Raw genomic sequence first — 17523 nt, 5'->3', positions numbered from 1 at the left:
CACTGGTGCCAGGATTTAGGACTGCAATATTAGCAGGTGAGTTTCCTGAAGTAACTACAATACTTTTAGTAGAGCAAAGTGAAACATGCTTAAAAGGCTTCTGCAACAGGCTACACTGAAGAAAGAAAACATTGCAGTGTTTTGTTTATATTTAAAAATATCATTTATTGTATTTTGTTGTTGTTTTTAAATATATTCTCTGTTCTCATTCATTTGCCCTTGCTCACTCTGTCACAGTGAACAGGGGAGAGCTCAGTGAGCAACAAACCAGACATCACACAGGCACACATTCTCTGTCAGTCATCAAAGTATCCAAAATAAAACCAGAAATACAAAAGAAATCCAGGCAGAGGGGTTAGGGGGACACAAAAAGAAACAGACATTAGCTAAATATCCCAGGTCATGTTGGATTGGCAATGGGAGCAGAAGGTTTGATATATCTTTCAAATTACTCTGTAGAACTTGTCCACATGGTGCCCTTCAGCCATTTTGGACCACAGCATACATCAGCCCCAGCCAGCATGGCTGTTCACTGACGGTGGATGTGTGCCAAAATCCTTTGGAAAGCTTTTGGTTGGTCAAGCCTGTTTTAAGGTGGGGATAGGGAAATTGTGGCTCTCCAATGTGTTGTTGGATACCAGCCCCAACAGAAATGGCCCGACAGTCAAGGATTATGGGAACTGTGGTTCAACAATACATGGAAGGCTCCAGGTTCCCCATCTCTGATGCAAAGGGGCCTTAGCCCTACCTGAATCTCAGTCTCTTGACATAGCAGAAATCTCTCGTCTCCAGCTCAGCTCTAGGCTTATGGGGAAAGTGTATTCATCATTGTCCTGAGGATTTAGATATATAATGGGAGACCAACCATTCTAGTTTGAATGTACAAATCCTCTGCCCCCAGTGATCAGGTCACAAGGCTGAGGAAGGCAGAATGAATGCCAAGCTTGTTATCTTGGCCCAGGCACAGCAAATTCTGGGGTCTTGGGCACCACCAGCTCCTTAAGAAATACAAAGTGTGCTAGAGTTGCCTGGATATGGTACCCCAGATGGAAGCTGGGGTATCACTTGATTGCTTCTTTCTCCCTCTCCCTTCCCCATATACAAGGATCAAAATAAAAGTGGATTAAGTGTCCACAGGCAAACTTTAGGAAAGCAAAAAAAATAAAATAAAAAAAATAAGGTACATTAAAGTTTTAAATTTTTTGATTTCATTATGTTATTCAAAAAGCAACTATCCGCTTCAACCTACAAGTCAAGCTACCCCTAGCCAATGAGGTAGTGAATAACAACAGAATCCAGCTCTTTCTGAAGCCACATAGTGCTAAACAAAGCAGTGACATAAAAACTTAAGAACCAACTGGTTGGCGGTGTTATTGGGATGGTGGAAGAAAGGTAACCTGTTTTCTGCTGGGCTCCTTCCCCCGAAGGAAGGAAGGAAGGAAGGAGGGAATAAATATATAAATATATGTATAGAAGTTTGCTATGTCTGAGTACTGAAGATGGGATCATCCCACCAAGACAAATGCTTCAGCTCCATGCAGAGGAGCCTTCACTGTGTTATTTTTTTTAAAAGCAAATCATTAGTATATAATTGGCTACTTCAGAATGGGTGTGTCCTCTTCAAGAGGGGAAGATAGAGTCAAAAATACGCTCAATTGTCCGAGCCCAATAGGCTTGTTTGGGAGGGAAGGAAGGATTCTGTGTGCTACGATGATGGGACCTGAAGTCTAGATGTTGACAGCTGACTAGGGTCAACCTTTCATGGGCTTCCAATGGCATCTGGGTACGAATGCACTATCATAGATTAAGGAGAAGGCTACAGCAAGACAACTTAACTGGTCGATATTCAAAGTCCCCCAAGGGTTACTATGGATAGCTACAGGTTTGTTTGAAAAAGAAGCAAACGTAGTAATAATAATAGTAGTAGTAGTAATCTATATTATACTTAGTAGTAGTGAAAAAGAATAAAAGCTACCATGGATATAAATAACGACAGTAACAATGTTTCGACATTCCTGGTGTGATGGTGACTCTGAAATTCAAGTAGTGTGCACATGCCAAGTGTGTTTTCCTCAAAGACAAAGTCAGAAAATAAAGAGAAGCTCTGAGGTTTGGGCACTGGAATGACCACAATTCCAGCACCTCCTCCTTGGCACAGGAATGGAATTAGGATAGCTGGGGAGAAAATACGGGGAGGGTATAATGGACGCCATCTCTTCTGCTGGCCGTTAACTTACTGTGCCCACTTAAAATAATACCACACCATGTCGGTGGGGAAAAGCCCCATCACTGTCCCATCAGGTTTTAAATTTTTATTTTATGTATATAGTTTTTTGTTTTTTTTAAAAAAATTGCTTCTATAGTCTGTCTTGAGGCAAACCAGCAGCGCCCTCAAAGCTGGAAAGGGTACTGTTTCAAATAGTCATTCATTCTCTTTGGTAGAGGCAACTGGTCTGTCTCGGCAGTCGACCGGTTGATCCGTAGCCTGCAGAAGTGCTGGAGGCTAGGAGGGCTGTCCCTGCGCTTGAGAGGCTGGATGAGTTTCAGGTGCACGGCCGAGACCTCCTTCTGCATAGGAGGCAAAGGCATGGGAGGTGGGTAAGGTGCGTCCGTTTTGCTCTCCACGGTGCAGGAAAGAACGTAATGCTGGATCAGGCTGACCACATCCGGGAAGGTCAGAATGCGAGGCTTGGAGAGGCAGTTTGAGTCTAGCCGGAACTTGCTGTCGGCATATTCGATGCGCACGTTGGTGGGGCCTCGGTTGGTCTTGACTGAGAGGGTGAACAAGTAGCTGGGGTGAGTGCTGTCCCGTACCAGGAAAGTCCCCTCGGGCATCTTCTGGAGCTGCTGCTTGGCTTCGCTGGCTGTGATAGAGCCCCAGTACCAGCCTAGAAGAGAGGCAGAGAGATAAGAAACACATAGAAGAAAAAGTACAAACTAGTCAAAGAATAATAGGGTTGGAAGGGACCTGGAGGTCCTCTATTCCAACCCTCTGCTCAGTGCAGGATCTACAACAGGGTTTCCCAAACTTGGGTTTTCAGCTGCTTTTGGACAACAACTCCCATCATCCCTAGGTAGCAGGACCAGTGGTCAGGGATGATGGGAATTGTAGTCCAAAACCAGCTGGAGACCCAAGTTTAGAAAACCTGATCTACAATCATAACGGAAAGTAATACAGGGAAAGGAGATGTATTTGTTTACTACTGCACACTGCAGTACGTTCACGGTGGCTTCTATGGGATTTCCCCACTTATCCAGGCTGACAGTCTAAGGCAGCCTTGTGGCTGAATATGGATTTGAATCCAGATCCCATTTTCCCAAGCTGGACCCTCTACCCACTAGCCCACATGGTAAGTCCCAATGAGCTAAGCAGGGTTTCATGGTGTAGTGCTGCAGGTCCAGTCTCCCCAAGCCAGCTTTTCAGAAGAACATGGCGCCATTTGCCTGGCTGCACTGAGATCTAATGAAAAGCCAACCAGTTCTCAAGGCCCATAATGCCCTTCTGAACTGTCGCCATTGCCACCCAATGGTGTGTCATCCATATCTCCACTGCAAGCAGCTTTCAACAGTCATTGTTGCCCATCAACCGCATGAATGCTTCCACTTCCTTGTTATTTGCACCTCTAGCACACATGGCACGCTCCACTACCAAGTCTCTGAGGGCTCTTACCAGATTCCCGCAGATATGAAAATGTTTTGGCAATGCATAGCAGATCCTCTTCTGGGTCTCGTGCTTGAGGCGGGCTGTTGTCCGGTGTGGGCGCCACAAAGGGTGGAGCAGGCTCTTCTTGGAAAGGTGTGACTGACAGAGGCTGCATGACTTGCTCTGACAGATTCGCTGCAAGGCCCCCAAGCGATAGGCTTCTGATCTTCTCCTCTGCCAGCAAAGGATGGGATCTGAAAGGAAGGGCATTTAGAATTAGTTTTGGGGGTTTTTAACCTTGCCTGGCAACCAGGTTGCATCAATGCATTGCTTCCTACTGTACTAACCCACTATGTGACAGCCTCTTACACTGCACAAGCAGATAAACAGAGGAAGAAGAAAGGGAAGAAATGCACACCACTTAACTGTGATAATAAGCACACAAAGGACTAAGACCCACTGAAGTGAGTGGGATATGCTTTTCAATAAACATAAATGGGGTCGTGCAGGCTTGTCCCCAGACAGAAGATAACTGACAGCACAATCCTATGCATGCCTATTCAGAAAGAGTCCTATTGAGTTTGGTGGAACTGCTCCCAGATTACTGTATATAGGATTGCAGCCTCAAATACTCTTTCCATGCCTGTGGCTTTTCGGTCCTACAGACCCAGTCTTTTTCTTTCTCTTTGATTGCAACCCATAAACTTTTAGCTGGGAACAAGTCTCACTGAATCCACTTACTTCTGAGTAGATGCATACAGAACTTCACTTGATTCCCTGACTATATCCCATTAAAAATCAAATGCACTAAAAGAGAAATTTGGAATAAGTTTTAAAATTCACTCTTATGCTTTTCAAATATAGTGCTCTATTTTCTACTGCATCTCAAACATTACTGTGCCTGAATAATAATTACCAACACATACGCAGGGGAAAGTGTTGAAGCGATTTTGGGTGTACACGCGTCTTACGCAACGTCTCTAAGAGCTGAAGAGTCAAAGAATAGCATATACGCTTACAGGCAGCCTACAGTCGGATCTGTTCTTGCTACACTTATCGTCTGGCCCCTCTCCTCCTCCTCTGCCAGTTCCATGTCCCACCACTCTTTTCCAGCTACCCACCAAGACTGCACCCATCAGGAAATACAAACTGGAAGCTCGTTCATTAGCCCCAAGTGAACTTGTCTGAAAACCTGTGGAACTGGCAACAGGGGTGGACTCTGGTAATATGGCGCCCTGAGTGAGGACAAAATTGGGTGCCCTCCCCTCTTTCACTCTGAGTATTATTATTATTAGTAGTAGTAGTAGTAGTAGTAGTAGTAGTATACTGCCCTATACCCATAGATCTCAGGACATAAATTTACAATATAAAAAACAGGGTAATAATGGGTAATAAAAACAAAGACAACCCAATAAACACACACACACACACACACACACCGCTTCCACAACACATTTTAAAAGGGCATTGGCCAAAGGCCTGGTTAAAGAAGAATGATTTTGCCTGGCATTCTTGCGCAGGGCAATGGCCTGCATTGACCTAAATCCAGCTCTGCTGGTGAGGTACACAGGCAGCAAAGTCAAAGTGTTTGAGTTCCATTTGCAAAAGGCCTTTCTGCTTTGGTTGTACAGCCTGCCACTTTTTTGGTTAAAAAAACCCACCCCAACGTATGGCAGACATTGCATGCAGTGTCAACGACACCTTGATGAAAACAAGGGATAAGGTTACATATCCATCCTATCCCATCGGTACAGTGGTAGCTCAGGTTAAGTACTTAATTCGTTCCGGAGGTCCGTTCTTAACCAGAAACTGTTCTTAACCTGAAGCACCACTTTAGCTAATGGGGCTTCCTGCTGCCGCCGCGCCGCCAGAGCACAATTTCTGTTCTCATCCTCAAGCAAAGTTCTTAACCCGAGGTACTATTTTTGGGTTAGCGGAGTCTGTAACGTGAAGCGTATGTAACCTGAAGCGTCTGTAACCCGAGGTACCACTGTATTCTGCTGGTTGTTATTTTTTCCCTCCACATAGCCTGGTGGTCTTGCTGCTTGGCTCCCTTCAATTAACCCAGTTGAATATGGAAGTCTAAAGATGAGTCAACAAAAAAAGCACAGAGAAAAGTGCATGTATCACCCACAAGGGATGTGAATACCGAGATCATCATCTTTTTCTTCTTCTAAGCAATTGTTTTCTGAGCTGCAAGCTTTTCCACCTCCCCAAAAAGGGGAAATGCACTAAAACACAAAAACCTTATCTGGAACACACCCACTGCAAGGCGGCAGGCAGTACAGTAACAAATATGATTTGTGTGCTAAATTTAGACATTGCTAGAAATTCACAGTGCTAAAGCTTTGCAGTGGGCCACACCTTTCCTCCATAACCATGAGACAAAGTCCTTCTCAGGCAAACCATGGCCAAGAACCATTTGCCAGCTCAGTTTCTCAATTCTGTTCCACTCCATAGCTTTTCTAATGCCGCCTTTCAAAAGCACCTACGCATGTTGGCCCGGGATCTTAGTTTCTTTGTACCTTGTGTAACCACTTTACTCTCCAAAGTGGGTGTGATAGCAACCGGCAAATCTGAACGTATCAGTAATTTGCATGGTAGTAAATGACTAACAAAGTGAAAAGGCAGGAAGTAGCTGTAATTACCAGCAAGGCTTCGTTACAGGAGTTCTCAGTTCCAAATTCAGTTGGTTCAGGTCCATCACTGTACCTGAATGTTACTATAATGGGCAGTCCATAAAGATTACGGTACCTGTAATAGGGAATACTGTACACTTTGGACTGATCTTTTCTCTGTTGCGATGCCCTCATTTTTGCTTCCACCCATACGGGGAAGAGAGAAATGTCATTGAATGTCACAATTACCTGAATCTGCTTTGTTCTTAATACTTTTCTGTGGGAGGGGAGATGTGGAGTCCCACAGAATTAGAGATAATGAGGTGGGAGGGTTCATGCTCACAAATGAAAGTGCCCGTCTGTTTTTGGAAATATCTGATTCATGAGGGAAATATTGAGCTGTCCTGGGAATTCTGATGCATGCGTAGGAATCTAAATATTTAAATCTTCGGCATAACCTTTACCGGTAATTCTCATTCCCAACTGGAATCAAGTTTAAGCATCTCTGCCCATAAATCCCTTGCAGCCCTTGTCTCTGCCACCCATTCCTCTGTCTTCTTCCTTGCCTACTTTAGACTGTAAGCCCTCAGTCTGGGTTTTGTTTCTGCATTGCTTTGCATTGCTTATGAAACTCAGTAGAGCTACATATATTTTAATGGCTCACATGTAAATAATAAGTAATTTAAAAGATTAAAAAACAAAACAAAATCCACAGATTCTTAGGAAACCCTGTCCCATATATTATAGGAACAGAATGGCCAAATCAATTCCTAATAAGCTGACGTATATATGCTTCTGATAGTAAGGGTGGAGGGAAATCCTAATAATATCAGCTTCTGCTTTTGTTGCGTGGTTTCATCTTGCACAAGATGTAATGTCGTCGTCCTTTCCTCTCACCCTCCTAGAGATGGATGTTTACCACTCATGTGAGCAAACGGACAATGAGCTAGCCTTACGCACCAACCCCAAATAGTAGCTAACAAAACAGCCACTCCAGCTGGCAGGCTCTAAAGGCCTCAGAGTTTCTTGGCCAAAAGGAGAAGAGGGCATGAGGCCCTGTAACCCATCTTATTTTCTGAACTGGATACTTGGCATGGGCTTCTTTGAACCATAGGTCTGCTTGCTGGGATTACAAATACTAGGCAGAGAGGGCAAAGGGCCTGGCATGGTGGAAACGGTCTCCTCTGTAACTGAACCCAAACCTCTATTGTTTGTAGAAATAAATAACCTTATCCCAGTCCTTTAAATCTTATTCCTGGAGTTTGCAACACATGTCCCTTCTTTAAAATAACGTTTTAAAAGCATTCTAGTCTGCCCCTTGTTTTGTTTTGTTTTGTTTTTGCAGCAGGGGGAGTGATGCTGTGCTCTGTGATGTTAATACCATTTTTTGCTAGGTCTTTCCCTGCATTTGGTGTCCCTAGAGAAACAGTCCTTGCAGTCCATGCATCCTGGCTGCTTAACTAGGGTATGAAAGGGAGACAAGAGTGAAATTTTGTGCTTCAACCAAGTGAAGGGCTCTAGGCTGTGACAGAAAGGCATTTGCAGCAAAGAAGGAACGATGAAGACGCATGAGAGCTGCCACCGCAGCATCATCCCATGTGGCATGCCGCCCGCACAATGAGCATGGGGGGGGGTGTGGTACAGCGATGTCACCCGCCCTCACAGCTGACACCTGGTGCGCACCGCACCCGCCTTCCTCTGCCAGTGCAACTGGGAATACGAGAAAGGCTGGTGTGAGTAGTACGCCGGGGAATATCTCTGAGTGGGTGTGCAAGAAGATAAGAAGATAAAAATGTTCATGCCAAATGAGGTAGTAGCTTTCTAAATATGATCTGAGAGGAACATAAACTGAAGCAGACTGGGCATAAACATAGGGCAGACAGGACAATAATAAAAATGAAATTGTACCCTCCCTGCAAAAAGAGGTATCTCTTTTAGGGAGTATCAGAAAAGCATCTACATCATCAAAGTGTGATTGCTCAGAGGAAGGACACAGACTGAGAACCAGTGTGCTGTAGTTGATCATTCTGGACTGGTTCACATCTCTGCTTATATCCATGAAGCCCAATGGATCTATGTACTTTGCAGGTTTGTTCTGAGGACAAACCTCATGTCTATCACCTGGGCCCTTTGGAGGAATGTCAGTCTTTCTAGGATTAAAGAGATATGAGCCATGTGGTCTATTAGCTAGTTTTAAATTACGGAATGGTGAACCTATCAAAATAGCAACAAAGGTTTAATCAGAAATTAACACAACAACCAGTATACTTCTCAAGCTGAGCTACTTAGGAAAATATGAAAGGCATTCCACAGTTTTAAAGAAAGGTTGCAAACCTTCTCCAAAGAATTATTAGTTCTAGGGAATAAAAAATAAATTAGCAGCCCCGAAACTAAAGCTGAAAGTTCTGGAGTTGCTTACTTCCCCAGCAAACCAAAGTTAAATGGCAAGATAGGAAGATTCAGGAAATTCTCCAGCCCTGTGCTTTATTGAGTGCTTTTCTATTCTCCCTTCGGAATTCTGCTTAAGTGAGCAGGAGACAAGTGGCTTCTAACCTGCACAAAATTCTAGAGAGCCCCAGGTTAAAAGCCAGCACAGGAAGCAAATGAACTGTAAACCAACAGAGGAAGAGGAACGATTCACACCATTATAGCAATTTTAAAATGTGTTACATTTTAAATGCTTTACACTTAAAGCAATATGATACCGCTTTAAACAGTCATGGCTTCCTCCAAAGAATTCTGGGAGTTGTTAGGAGACCCCTATTCCCATCCCATCCCAGAGTTCCCTGTGAAGACGGATTGATTGTAAAATCACTCAGGGAATTGTTTTTTTTGGGGGGGGGGAGGAGCACCCTTAACAAACTACAACTCCCAGAATTCTTTGGGGGAAGCCATGACTGAAGTGGTCTTGTAGTGCTTTAAATGTATGGTGTGAATGAGGACAAAGACTAAATTAGAGCAGATGTGTTTTGAGACTCATCACACAAACAGAAAGTATTAGCAATGAAAACAAAGAAACTGGAAAATCGTTGTGGTGTCTAGCCAGCAATACATAGAAGCAATAGAGGAGGTGGAAACCCCCACCTCTGCCAGAGTGGAAAGGGGCAAAAACTTCTAGATTCTCTTTTGGAATAGTTTTAAATGGCATAGCTCTTAATGACTATATAACTAGGTAAGTATTTTACATTGCTTGAGTGTGGAATGTCAGACAACATGCAGTCTTAGTGTACAGGTACCACCCCTTGATATCTGAAGTAACTGTAAATGTTAGTCTGGCGGCACGAGTATGAGTTCTAGTTGGGACTCTCTGGTGTGATAGTAAGAACAGTGGGATACATCTAGTCAAACTGAAAAATTGTGCTGTCCTTAAGTTTCACAAATGCAGTAACATGTAGATGGTTGCGTGACCAGCGTGCCATGTATACATCACACACACAGAGTCTTGGGTAGATAAGCTATTATCAGTTACAGCAATCTATGTATATTTTTGCAGTGGTGTTGGGTTTTTTTTAATTATCTGAAGATGGTTAAAACAGTAGCCCTTCACTACTCACAACAAACTGTTCAAGAGTATTTTCTGTATGTTTGGAATTCTCTTCCAGCTGATCCCCACACACCGCTCCTCAGTTTAAGTAAGATTATAAAGCCTCTTTGCTGCAATTGCATGCCCACTTATCTAGAAGTCAGGCCTACTGAACTCAGTGGGACTTTTTTTCTGAGTGGACATGTACAAGATTGCACTGTTCATCTTTAATCAAACACGCACAATAGAAACAGCAACTCTCTTCCTTCCACTTCTTTTAAAAGCGTATTGAATTTTGTTAACTTGATGTGCTGCATGTTTACCTTTTTAAAAATGGGAACCTGCACAAAGGGTGACCTTCAACTGAAATAAAGTAACTTAAACACACACACTGATTTGAATTGAAATCCCTTATTTAAAGAAAAGGGGGTTTGAGGACTTGTTCCACAATACCTTTTCAGTACTTTTTAAAGTGGGATAAGAAAATTGCAAAGTCTTTGAGGGATCTTACCCTTGAACACAGAGGATCATGTCACTCCAGGACCAAGGAAAGAGCATCAAGTCTTCGGGGAACTGGGGGAAAAGCTCTCCCTCTTTTGGGTTTCTTCTTTATGGTCGGTCTTTGTTCCCAAACAGGAGGTACCACAATCGGCCAGTAAGTGACTCGGAAAAAGAAGGCTGGATGAAGACCCAGAAGCCTTCTCAAAAGCACCTTGGAGATCACTCGCTGAAAAGCAGACAGTTTGAGGTATCCAGAAAGTCTTTGCTCAGCAAGTTACGAGTAAGAAAAGGTACGTAACCTTAGCAGTTTTCCACTGAACTCTTGCAGAGGTGAATTGTTTTTTAAAAAATTACACGGGGAAAAGAAAAGAATATGAGAGAAGGAAAGAAATCTCCTTCCCGGTGGCGTATAAAATCACCAGCAACAACTGGAAAGAAAAATCAATAAATACGTCTCAATAAATAAATCTCTCTCTTGTCTTAAACGCGTGGAAGAAGTGAGCAGAGAGAGTTGCAGCTCGCCTCGACGCTGCCTCTTGAAGTAATCTTGAAGCTCTGGGAGGGGGGAAGCCACTACTAAGTAATCTTTTGTTTGCTCCCTTTTAATCTGTTCCAGGAAGTGGTGGATTCCTGGAATTGTATTGTATTCACATCACTGTGCCGACATTAACAAGAAAAAAGAAAGAAATATATAAATAGATGCGTCCGTAGCAGAGACCTTGCTGTCAGGCTTGCTCTCCTGGAGTTAAAATAATCCCCCCAACAGATCACCAAAATATCCCCCAGCTGGAAAGGGAGAGGGTTTTTCAAGGGATCCGGCTGAAAAAGTTGCTGGTTGTTTTCAGGCTTATCCAGCATTGCCTGCCGCCGCTCTCTGCGTTCAAGGAAATACCTTTGATAGATTTCCAAGAACTTTCCAGGAAAGCGGGGCCGGACCGCGTCCTTCTGCCAATCAGAGCGAAGGAGGGCAGGGCCGGGCCTCGGAGCCCTGCCAATCAGGGGCGGATGACGTCGGATGCTGTAATGATCCTATCCCAGTAGACACGCGGAGAAACCCGCACGCCAACGCGGAGGCGGAAAAGGAAGGGCGGTAGAGGCGGGGAGCAGCAGCGGGAAGCCTGGCGGGCGTTGCTAGTAGCCATTTGGCAAGAGGGGCCAAGCGCCTGCCGCTTCTTTCTTGAGGCTCCCAGACAGGGCGGAGGAGCAGCAGCACGTTTCCCTGCCTTGAGTAGTGGGGCAGCTGCCGGCCGTCTCTTTTATTAGGCTGATGGTTTCCTTCCGCCGAAGTTTTGAAAAAGCCTATGCTTTACACCCCACGTTTGTTCCTGGCGCTGCATTGGGAAATAAATAATAGTTGGACGACAGCAATTTTATAACGCTCTGCAGAAAGTGGAGTCATTGCTGCTGAAAGATAAGGCACGTCCTCTTCCTGGAATTTCGCTCTTCTTTTAATTCAAGAGTAGATCAATCGAATCACACACCCCACTAAAAAAATACTCTCACCCCACTAAAAAAAATACTCTCATGTGATTTCACCCCTTTCAAGTTCAATTTCATAAAGCTTGGGAGTGAATCGAACATGGCCACAACAAATGTCATACCTGAAATAGTTACAAGCCACCCAAAAAAGAACAAGAATTGTGGGGTGTGTTTGAGATGCCTAAGGGGGGGGTAAAGCGAGATGAGCGCCACAACCCCAGAGTCTTTTGCGACTGGACTTAACTGTCAGGGGTCCTTTACCTTTACCCTTTTTTAAGGGGGGGACGACTCGCAATTTTTTAATTAATCCATTCCAAACCATAACCTGATTTTTTTTTTTATTTAACAGCCTGAAATCCTTATTTTCAAGACATCCTAAATATCCAGTATGGTGCTCCACGTAGAACTAGGTCGTAATAAGCCCCGAAGATCACACCTTAAGGTGCCCTTGACAGCAAACTACTCAGCAGGGAGCATCCCACCCTGTCACTTCTGAATGAGAGTGAGTCGCTTGTCTTAGATCTAGATGGGTATATAGTATAGTCACCCATAAAATAATAAACTGTCTTGCCTAGTTCCAGGCAGCACAAGGTCTATTATTTCCCCACAAGCACTCTGCTGGCAGCCCATGAGACTTGCACCATGATGCTGCTTTGAGAGTCAAGGCCAAAGGCCATGATTCTTCACATGCTTTCGTTAGAGTTGAATGAGAATGTCATCCCGGGCCCAGTTCAAAGAATAAGCAGCCATGTGCTGGCTGCTTGAAATGCCACAATGTGGAGGCTATTCCACCCATGACTCACTGGACAAATTGTGGCACGCTTGTTTGCTTGTTGTCTATGGGGTTGTGGTTTCAAACCGTCCTGGCTGAGAGGGAGCTTAGACTTTCCTTAAATTGAATTCCTAGACTTTCCACTTAAAAGATCTCAGTGGCAACGCAGGAGAACACCCATTCCTGAGACCATAGACTGGAGTCATTACAACTCAGAACAGGCAACACTGGGCTACAATGGTGTATTTTCAAGAGTGCATATATAGCAAGGTTTTCTCATTTTATTAAAGGGCAGGGTCATAGTCCAGTGTCAAAGCACAAGTTTCAGATGTAGGGGAAGAAATTCAGTACAGTGGTACCTTGGGTTACAGATGCTTCAGGTTACAGACGCCGCTAACCCAGAAATAGTACCTCAGGTTTAGAATTTTACTTCAGGATGAGAACAGAAATTGCGAGGCATCGGTGCAGCAGCAGTGGGAGGCCCCATTAGCTAAAGTGGTACCTCAGGTTAAGAACAGTTTCAGGTTAAGAATGGACTTCCAGAACAAATTAAGTTCTTAACCCGAGGTACCACTGTATAGCACTAGGCAGATCACTCCATCAGCACAGGCATTTCTGCTAGCCTGATGATATTATCTGTCTACTCCTCTCACTATGCACTGTTCCTGATCCCCCCCCTCCCTGGCCACCGAGTTAACTGGAGCCTTGAGGCGAGATAGGCCTCACTGCACTAGCAAAAGCCATTGTGCTGGCTTCTGCTGGCAAGGCTTGCTAGTTGAATCCCTCCCATCTTGAAGTACATGTTTTCATTGGTGCGTGGCTTGCAGTGGAGTAGTGAAAATAACCAGAGTTGGTCAGCATGCTGCTGCAGACAACATGTGGAACAACCACTGCCAGATTGCATTTCAAGGTTCCCAGGAAGACATTGCTGCTTTTTCCATGTGAATTGATCCTGCACATTCTGAGAAATCTGGAAATCCATTCTGAGAGGAATTTCCTCCTTGAGAGAAGAATATTTTTAAAACATCTCTTTCATATTTAATTTTCATAAGGTCAAATGTATCATCACTCTGTAGCAAGATTGTGCCTTACAAACAGACAAATTCATTCCCTTGCCATCGGTTTTATTTTCTGTCACTCAATGCTCCATAGCTCCTGGAATCCACTGAACATGTTTGTTTGTCTGTTCCACAATGGACTTCATTCTACAGTGCCTTTTATTTGAAAGAAAAGAAAAGAAAATGTTTTGTATTTCTGTATACTATGAGGTTCACCTGAATATGGGCTGTGTGTGTGTGTGTGTGGTTGGACAGTGTTCTCGAAGCTACAAACACGAGTCTGACTAAACTGCGGGAGGCAGTGGAAGACAGGAGTGCCTGGCGTGCTCTGGTCCATGGGGTCACGAAGAGTTGGACATGACTAAACGACTAAACAACAACAACAACGTGTGTGTGTGTGTGTGTGTGTGTGTGTGTAGCAAGGCACAATCTTGCTACAGAGTGACAATACACTTGACCTTATGAAAATTAAATTATATATATATTTCCTCTGTGCTTTCCACTTACATTCCTGTTGGCCCTCAGTCTGATTTTGCTATAGGAAGGAATTATCTGCTATATATCCAGGCTGACAGCTACCTGGATCTTTTAGAATTGGTAGCAAAAGAACTGAAATGCCTCTGATTCCGATGTTATGGAGAAGTAGAGCTGTGTATCATCAGTGTACTGATGACACCTTGCTCCAAAACTCCTAATGACCGCGCCCAATGGCTTTGAAAATATTAAATAGCACTGAGGGAGAATAGCACTCTGTGGAACCGCATAGCAGAAGTGCCAGGGGGCCAAGGAACACTCATCCAGTGCTACTGTCTGGACACAGCCCTGAAGTTATGAGTGGAACCACCATAATACAGTGCCTCCATTACCCATCCCACTAAGTTGGTCCAGGAAGATACCATCAAAGGCCTTTGGGAGATCAAGTTTCTTGACTCCAAGACATATCAATAATGTAACAGCACCAGCATAATAACCTGTGTGCAGAAACCCTTACAGAGGGTGGGTGTGTATGTGCTAGTACGCTCCTGATTCAAGAGGTCTCAGGCCCCAAGTAATCAGGTTTCAGGGTTTAGGGGATGGAAAGTAGCAGTCAGTCTAATGGGACCAGTGGCACAGTCCAGGTCTAGTGGACAACATTGTTCAGGATAGGGAGGCTTAGCATGAGAGAGGAGGACAAGGCCCTGCTGTGACTGAAAATCACATTCTGAGGCTGGTTGGTGGAGCCAGACTGATCCTTGCCAGCTTGCTATTGAAGCCTAGATGGTACCCTTGAGAAACAGAGCTTAGACTGGAAGCACGTGCCAGGAATTAGGCCCTAGTAGCACAGGGACGCAGGTGGCACTGTGGTCTAAACCACAGAGCCTAGGGCTTGCCAATCAGAAGGTCGGTGGTTCAAATCCCTGCGATGGGGTGAGCTCCCGTTGCTCGGTCCCTGCTCCTGCCAACCTAGCAGTTTGAAAGCACATCAAAGTGCAAGTAAATAGGTACTGCTCTGGTAGGAAGGCAAATGGCGTTTCCATGTGCTGCTCTGGTTCGCCAGAAGCAGCTTTGTCATGCTGGCCCCATGACCTAGACAAACGTCAGCTCCCTCAGCCAGTAAAGCGAGATGAGTGCCTCAACCCCAGAGTCGTCCGTGACTGGACTTAACAGTCAGGGGTCCCTTTACCTTTAGCACAGGAGGTAAGGCAGCAGAGTCTTGCTGCTGTGGGAGCCAGTTTGTAGCTAGCCTGTTCTTTCACACTCATAAATAGGTCTCGTTTCAGTGAAAGAAAAGCAGCCAATTAGCCAGATCACATTTTGAAATGAGCTGTGTGAAGGCTGTTGTTTCCCGCAGCCCCAATTAACCTTTCATAAAGTCATACTGTTCCCATTTCAAAGTGGAGTTCTCTGAAATTATAGACACATAAATGCTATGATCACTCCAGCTGATTTTGAACCTAAAAGTATAGCAGAGGCGCTTTCTCTTGGTGTCTGCAAACTTCCTAGACTTGTTAGCAAAGCGCAGTCTAGTAGTCAGAATCTGACAAATGACTTCCAGCTCTACACGGTGAGGTTTCATGCTCATTCTCTTTAAAAATATAGTTAATAGCTCAGTAGCTTTGATTAACCTTTTAAGGGAGTGAATTGTGACAGCAGTATGTGTGTATACTCAAGTTGGGTAGCTTTTACAGACTAGTTCTCTAATTGGTTCAGAAATACATGTTATTTCTCTGCCTGTTGGTGGGAGGAAAGTATGAAAGCTTTTGCATTTGTCAGACATAATGAAAGGATTGTCTGGTCATATTTTCATGAATCTAGTTTTTAGTCCAGTATCTATTATGTTCATACCTCAAAAACTATTTTCTAGGAATTACTTGCAGTCATATTGTTTGTACCACATGTATGTTTAATGCATCAGGCTTCTAATTTCTGCAAATTACCTCCAGGTTAAATGTCTGCTGGTATATTGCTGCTGACATCATAGATGATCGGTGAACAATCCAATTGCATACAAGGTCGTGAATGAAAGACGTGTTGATTCACCAGATAAACACACTTAGAAAGAACTCTATTGCAAACATTCTGAGAAAATCTTGGAGCAACATTACTGGAAAGTTCCAAAAAGAGAGAGCTAAAAATAATTCCTGCACATTGCATTCTAGGTTTCAACACTACAATACTACCATCTGCTGGTAAAAGTATCTCAATGTGAAAACAAATAGTACATATGTGTTAGGGAACTAGAACATCAGTTGGGACGTGAGTGCATATAGATAATATATATGGCATGGTCAACTTTCATTTATATTTGCAGTACTTATGTGTGTAGTGCAGGATATTTAGTGGGCATCTATTGATGTCAATAGGGAACATCCAACTAATTCTGATGGAGCAGGCTTTGTTCGATGAACACGCTTCAACCCTAGGTTAAGTACAACATTTAAAGATTGTTTTGTTCTGAGGCACCAAAGCACATGGAATGTCTAGGAATGTCAGGCATCCAGCCAGAAATAACTATAAGAACAGCCCTACTGGCTAAGACCAAAATCTCATCTAATCCAGTATTCTATTTTCATAGTGGCCAGTCAGATGCATGTGCAACAGCACCTTCCCCTTTTGTGATCCCCAGCAGGGATCAATACTAGTAGCCATTGATACCTTCCATGAATTTTTCTAATTACCTTGTAAAGCTATCAAAGTTGGTGGCCATTACTACATTCTGTGGGAGCGAATGCCATAGTTTAACTATGCACTGTGTGAAGTATTTTCTTTCATCTGCCCTGAATCTCTCAACATTCAGCTTCATGGGATGACCACAGGTTGTAGTATTACGAGAGAGGGAGAATAATGATCACCTACCCACTTTCTACGCACCAGATTTTATACATCTCTTATTGTGTCCCCCCACCCCTTACTTGCCTTTTCTCTAAAGCACCATATGCTATATAACCTGTTCTCATAAGGGAGTTGTTCCAGCCCCTTGATCATTTTGGTTGACTCTTCTTGGATGACATTTTCCAGCTCCACAATAACTATTTTTTTTAAAAAAACTATTTTTATTAAAGATTTTATTGGTTTACAAAAGCACATGCCTTGTCTCTTTTTTCAGGTTGTACAGTCTTTCTTACAAATCAGTGACATTTGTTGTGAGGCATTAGTGTTGAGTATAGGATAAGGTTGGGGAAGAAGAGGGGGGCGACAAGAGGTGAGGTGGTGAGTTTATATTCTTTTGTATAGAGTACGTGTGTGGTTTTGTGTCAGCGTCAACTGGGTAGGTTCTCTTTCTATCTGTTACATTTCCTTGGTAGTGGGAGGTATTGGGAGGCAGGGTGGGGTTGGTTGTCTGTGGTTGACTGCAGTGGGGTTTGTTTGCATTTGTGAGGGGGGAGGGTTTGTTGGATCAGGTAAGCCATATTGGTTTGTATGCTGTCAGTGGGTTCTTGTTGTTGTCT

At 43.9% G+C, this 17523-nt stretch overlaps 1 protein-coding gene and 1 long non-coding RNA gene across 2 annotated transcripts; one reads left to right on the top strand and one right to left on the bottom strand.

Moving 5' to 3' along the window:
- Window positions 1-139: 139 nt before the first annotated feature.
- CISH (cytokine inducible SH2 containing protein) lies at window positions 140-11510 on the bottom strand. The gene is made up of 3 exons (XM_083603572.1): window positions 10296-11510; window positions 3671-3897; window positions 140-2888 (listed from the first exon to the last, which is right to left on the bottom strand). Exons 1-3 carry the CDS (start codon window positions 10340-10342, stop codon window positions 2392-2394), a joined length of 771 nt encoding a protein of 256 aa, XP_083459698.1. The 5' UTR covers window positions 10343-11510; the 3' UTR covers window positions 140-2391.
- Window positions 11511-11580: 70 nt separating this feature from the next.
- Window positions 11581-17523, top strand: LOC310757886. Its single transcript, XR_014545540.1, has 3 exons — window positions 11581-11701; window positions 12114-12266; window positions 16018-17523. It is a non-coding gene; the product is annotated as an uncharacterized lncRNA (long non-coding RNA).

The sequence above is a fragment of the Podarcis filfolensis genome (genome assembly GCF_964270895.1).
Source record: "Podarcis filfolensis genome assembly, chromosome: 2".
In the NCBI taxonomy this organism is placed as follows: Eukaryota; Metazoa; Chordata; class Lepidosauria; order Squamata; family Lacertidae; genus Podarcis; species Podarcis filfolensis.
The sequence above is the reverse complement of the archived record's forward strand: the minus strand, read 5'-3'. Positions and strand labels throughout refer to the sequence as shown.

What these genes read in the sequence shown, in the direction of transcription:
- CISH (XM_083603572.1), bottom strand. Translation starts at nt 10,342, where the DNA reads ATGCTCTTTCCTTGGTCCTGGAGTGACATGATCCTCTGTGTTCAAGG. An exon ending in ATGATCCTCTGTGTTCAAGG is followed by an intron (nt 3,898 to 10,295) that starts GTAAGATCCCTC and finishes CCTTCCTTTCAG; the next exon opens with ATCCCATCCTTTGCTGGCAG. An exon ending in TTCATATCTGCGGGAATCTG is followed by an intron (nt 2,889 to 3,670) that starts GTAAGAGCCCTC and finishes CCTCTCTTCTAG; the next exon opens with GCTGGTACTGGGGCTCTATC.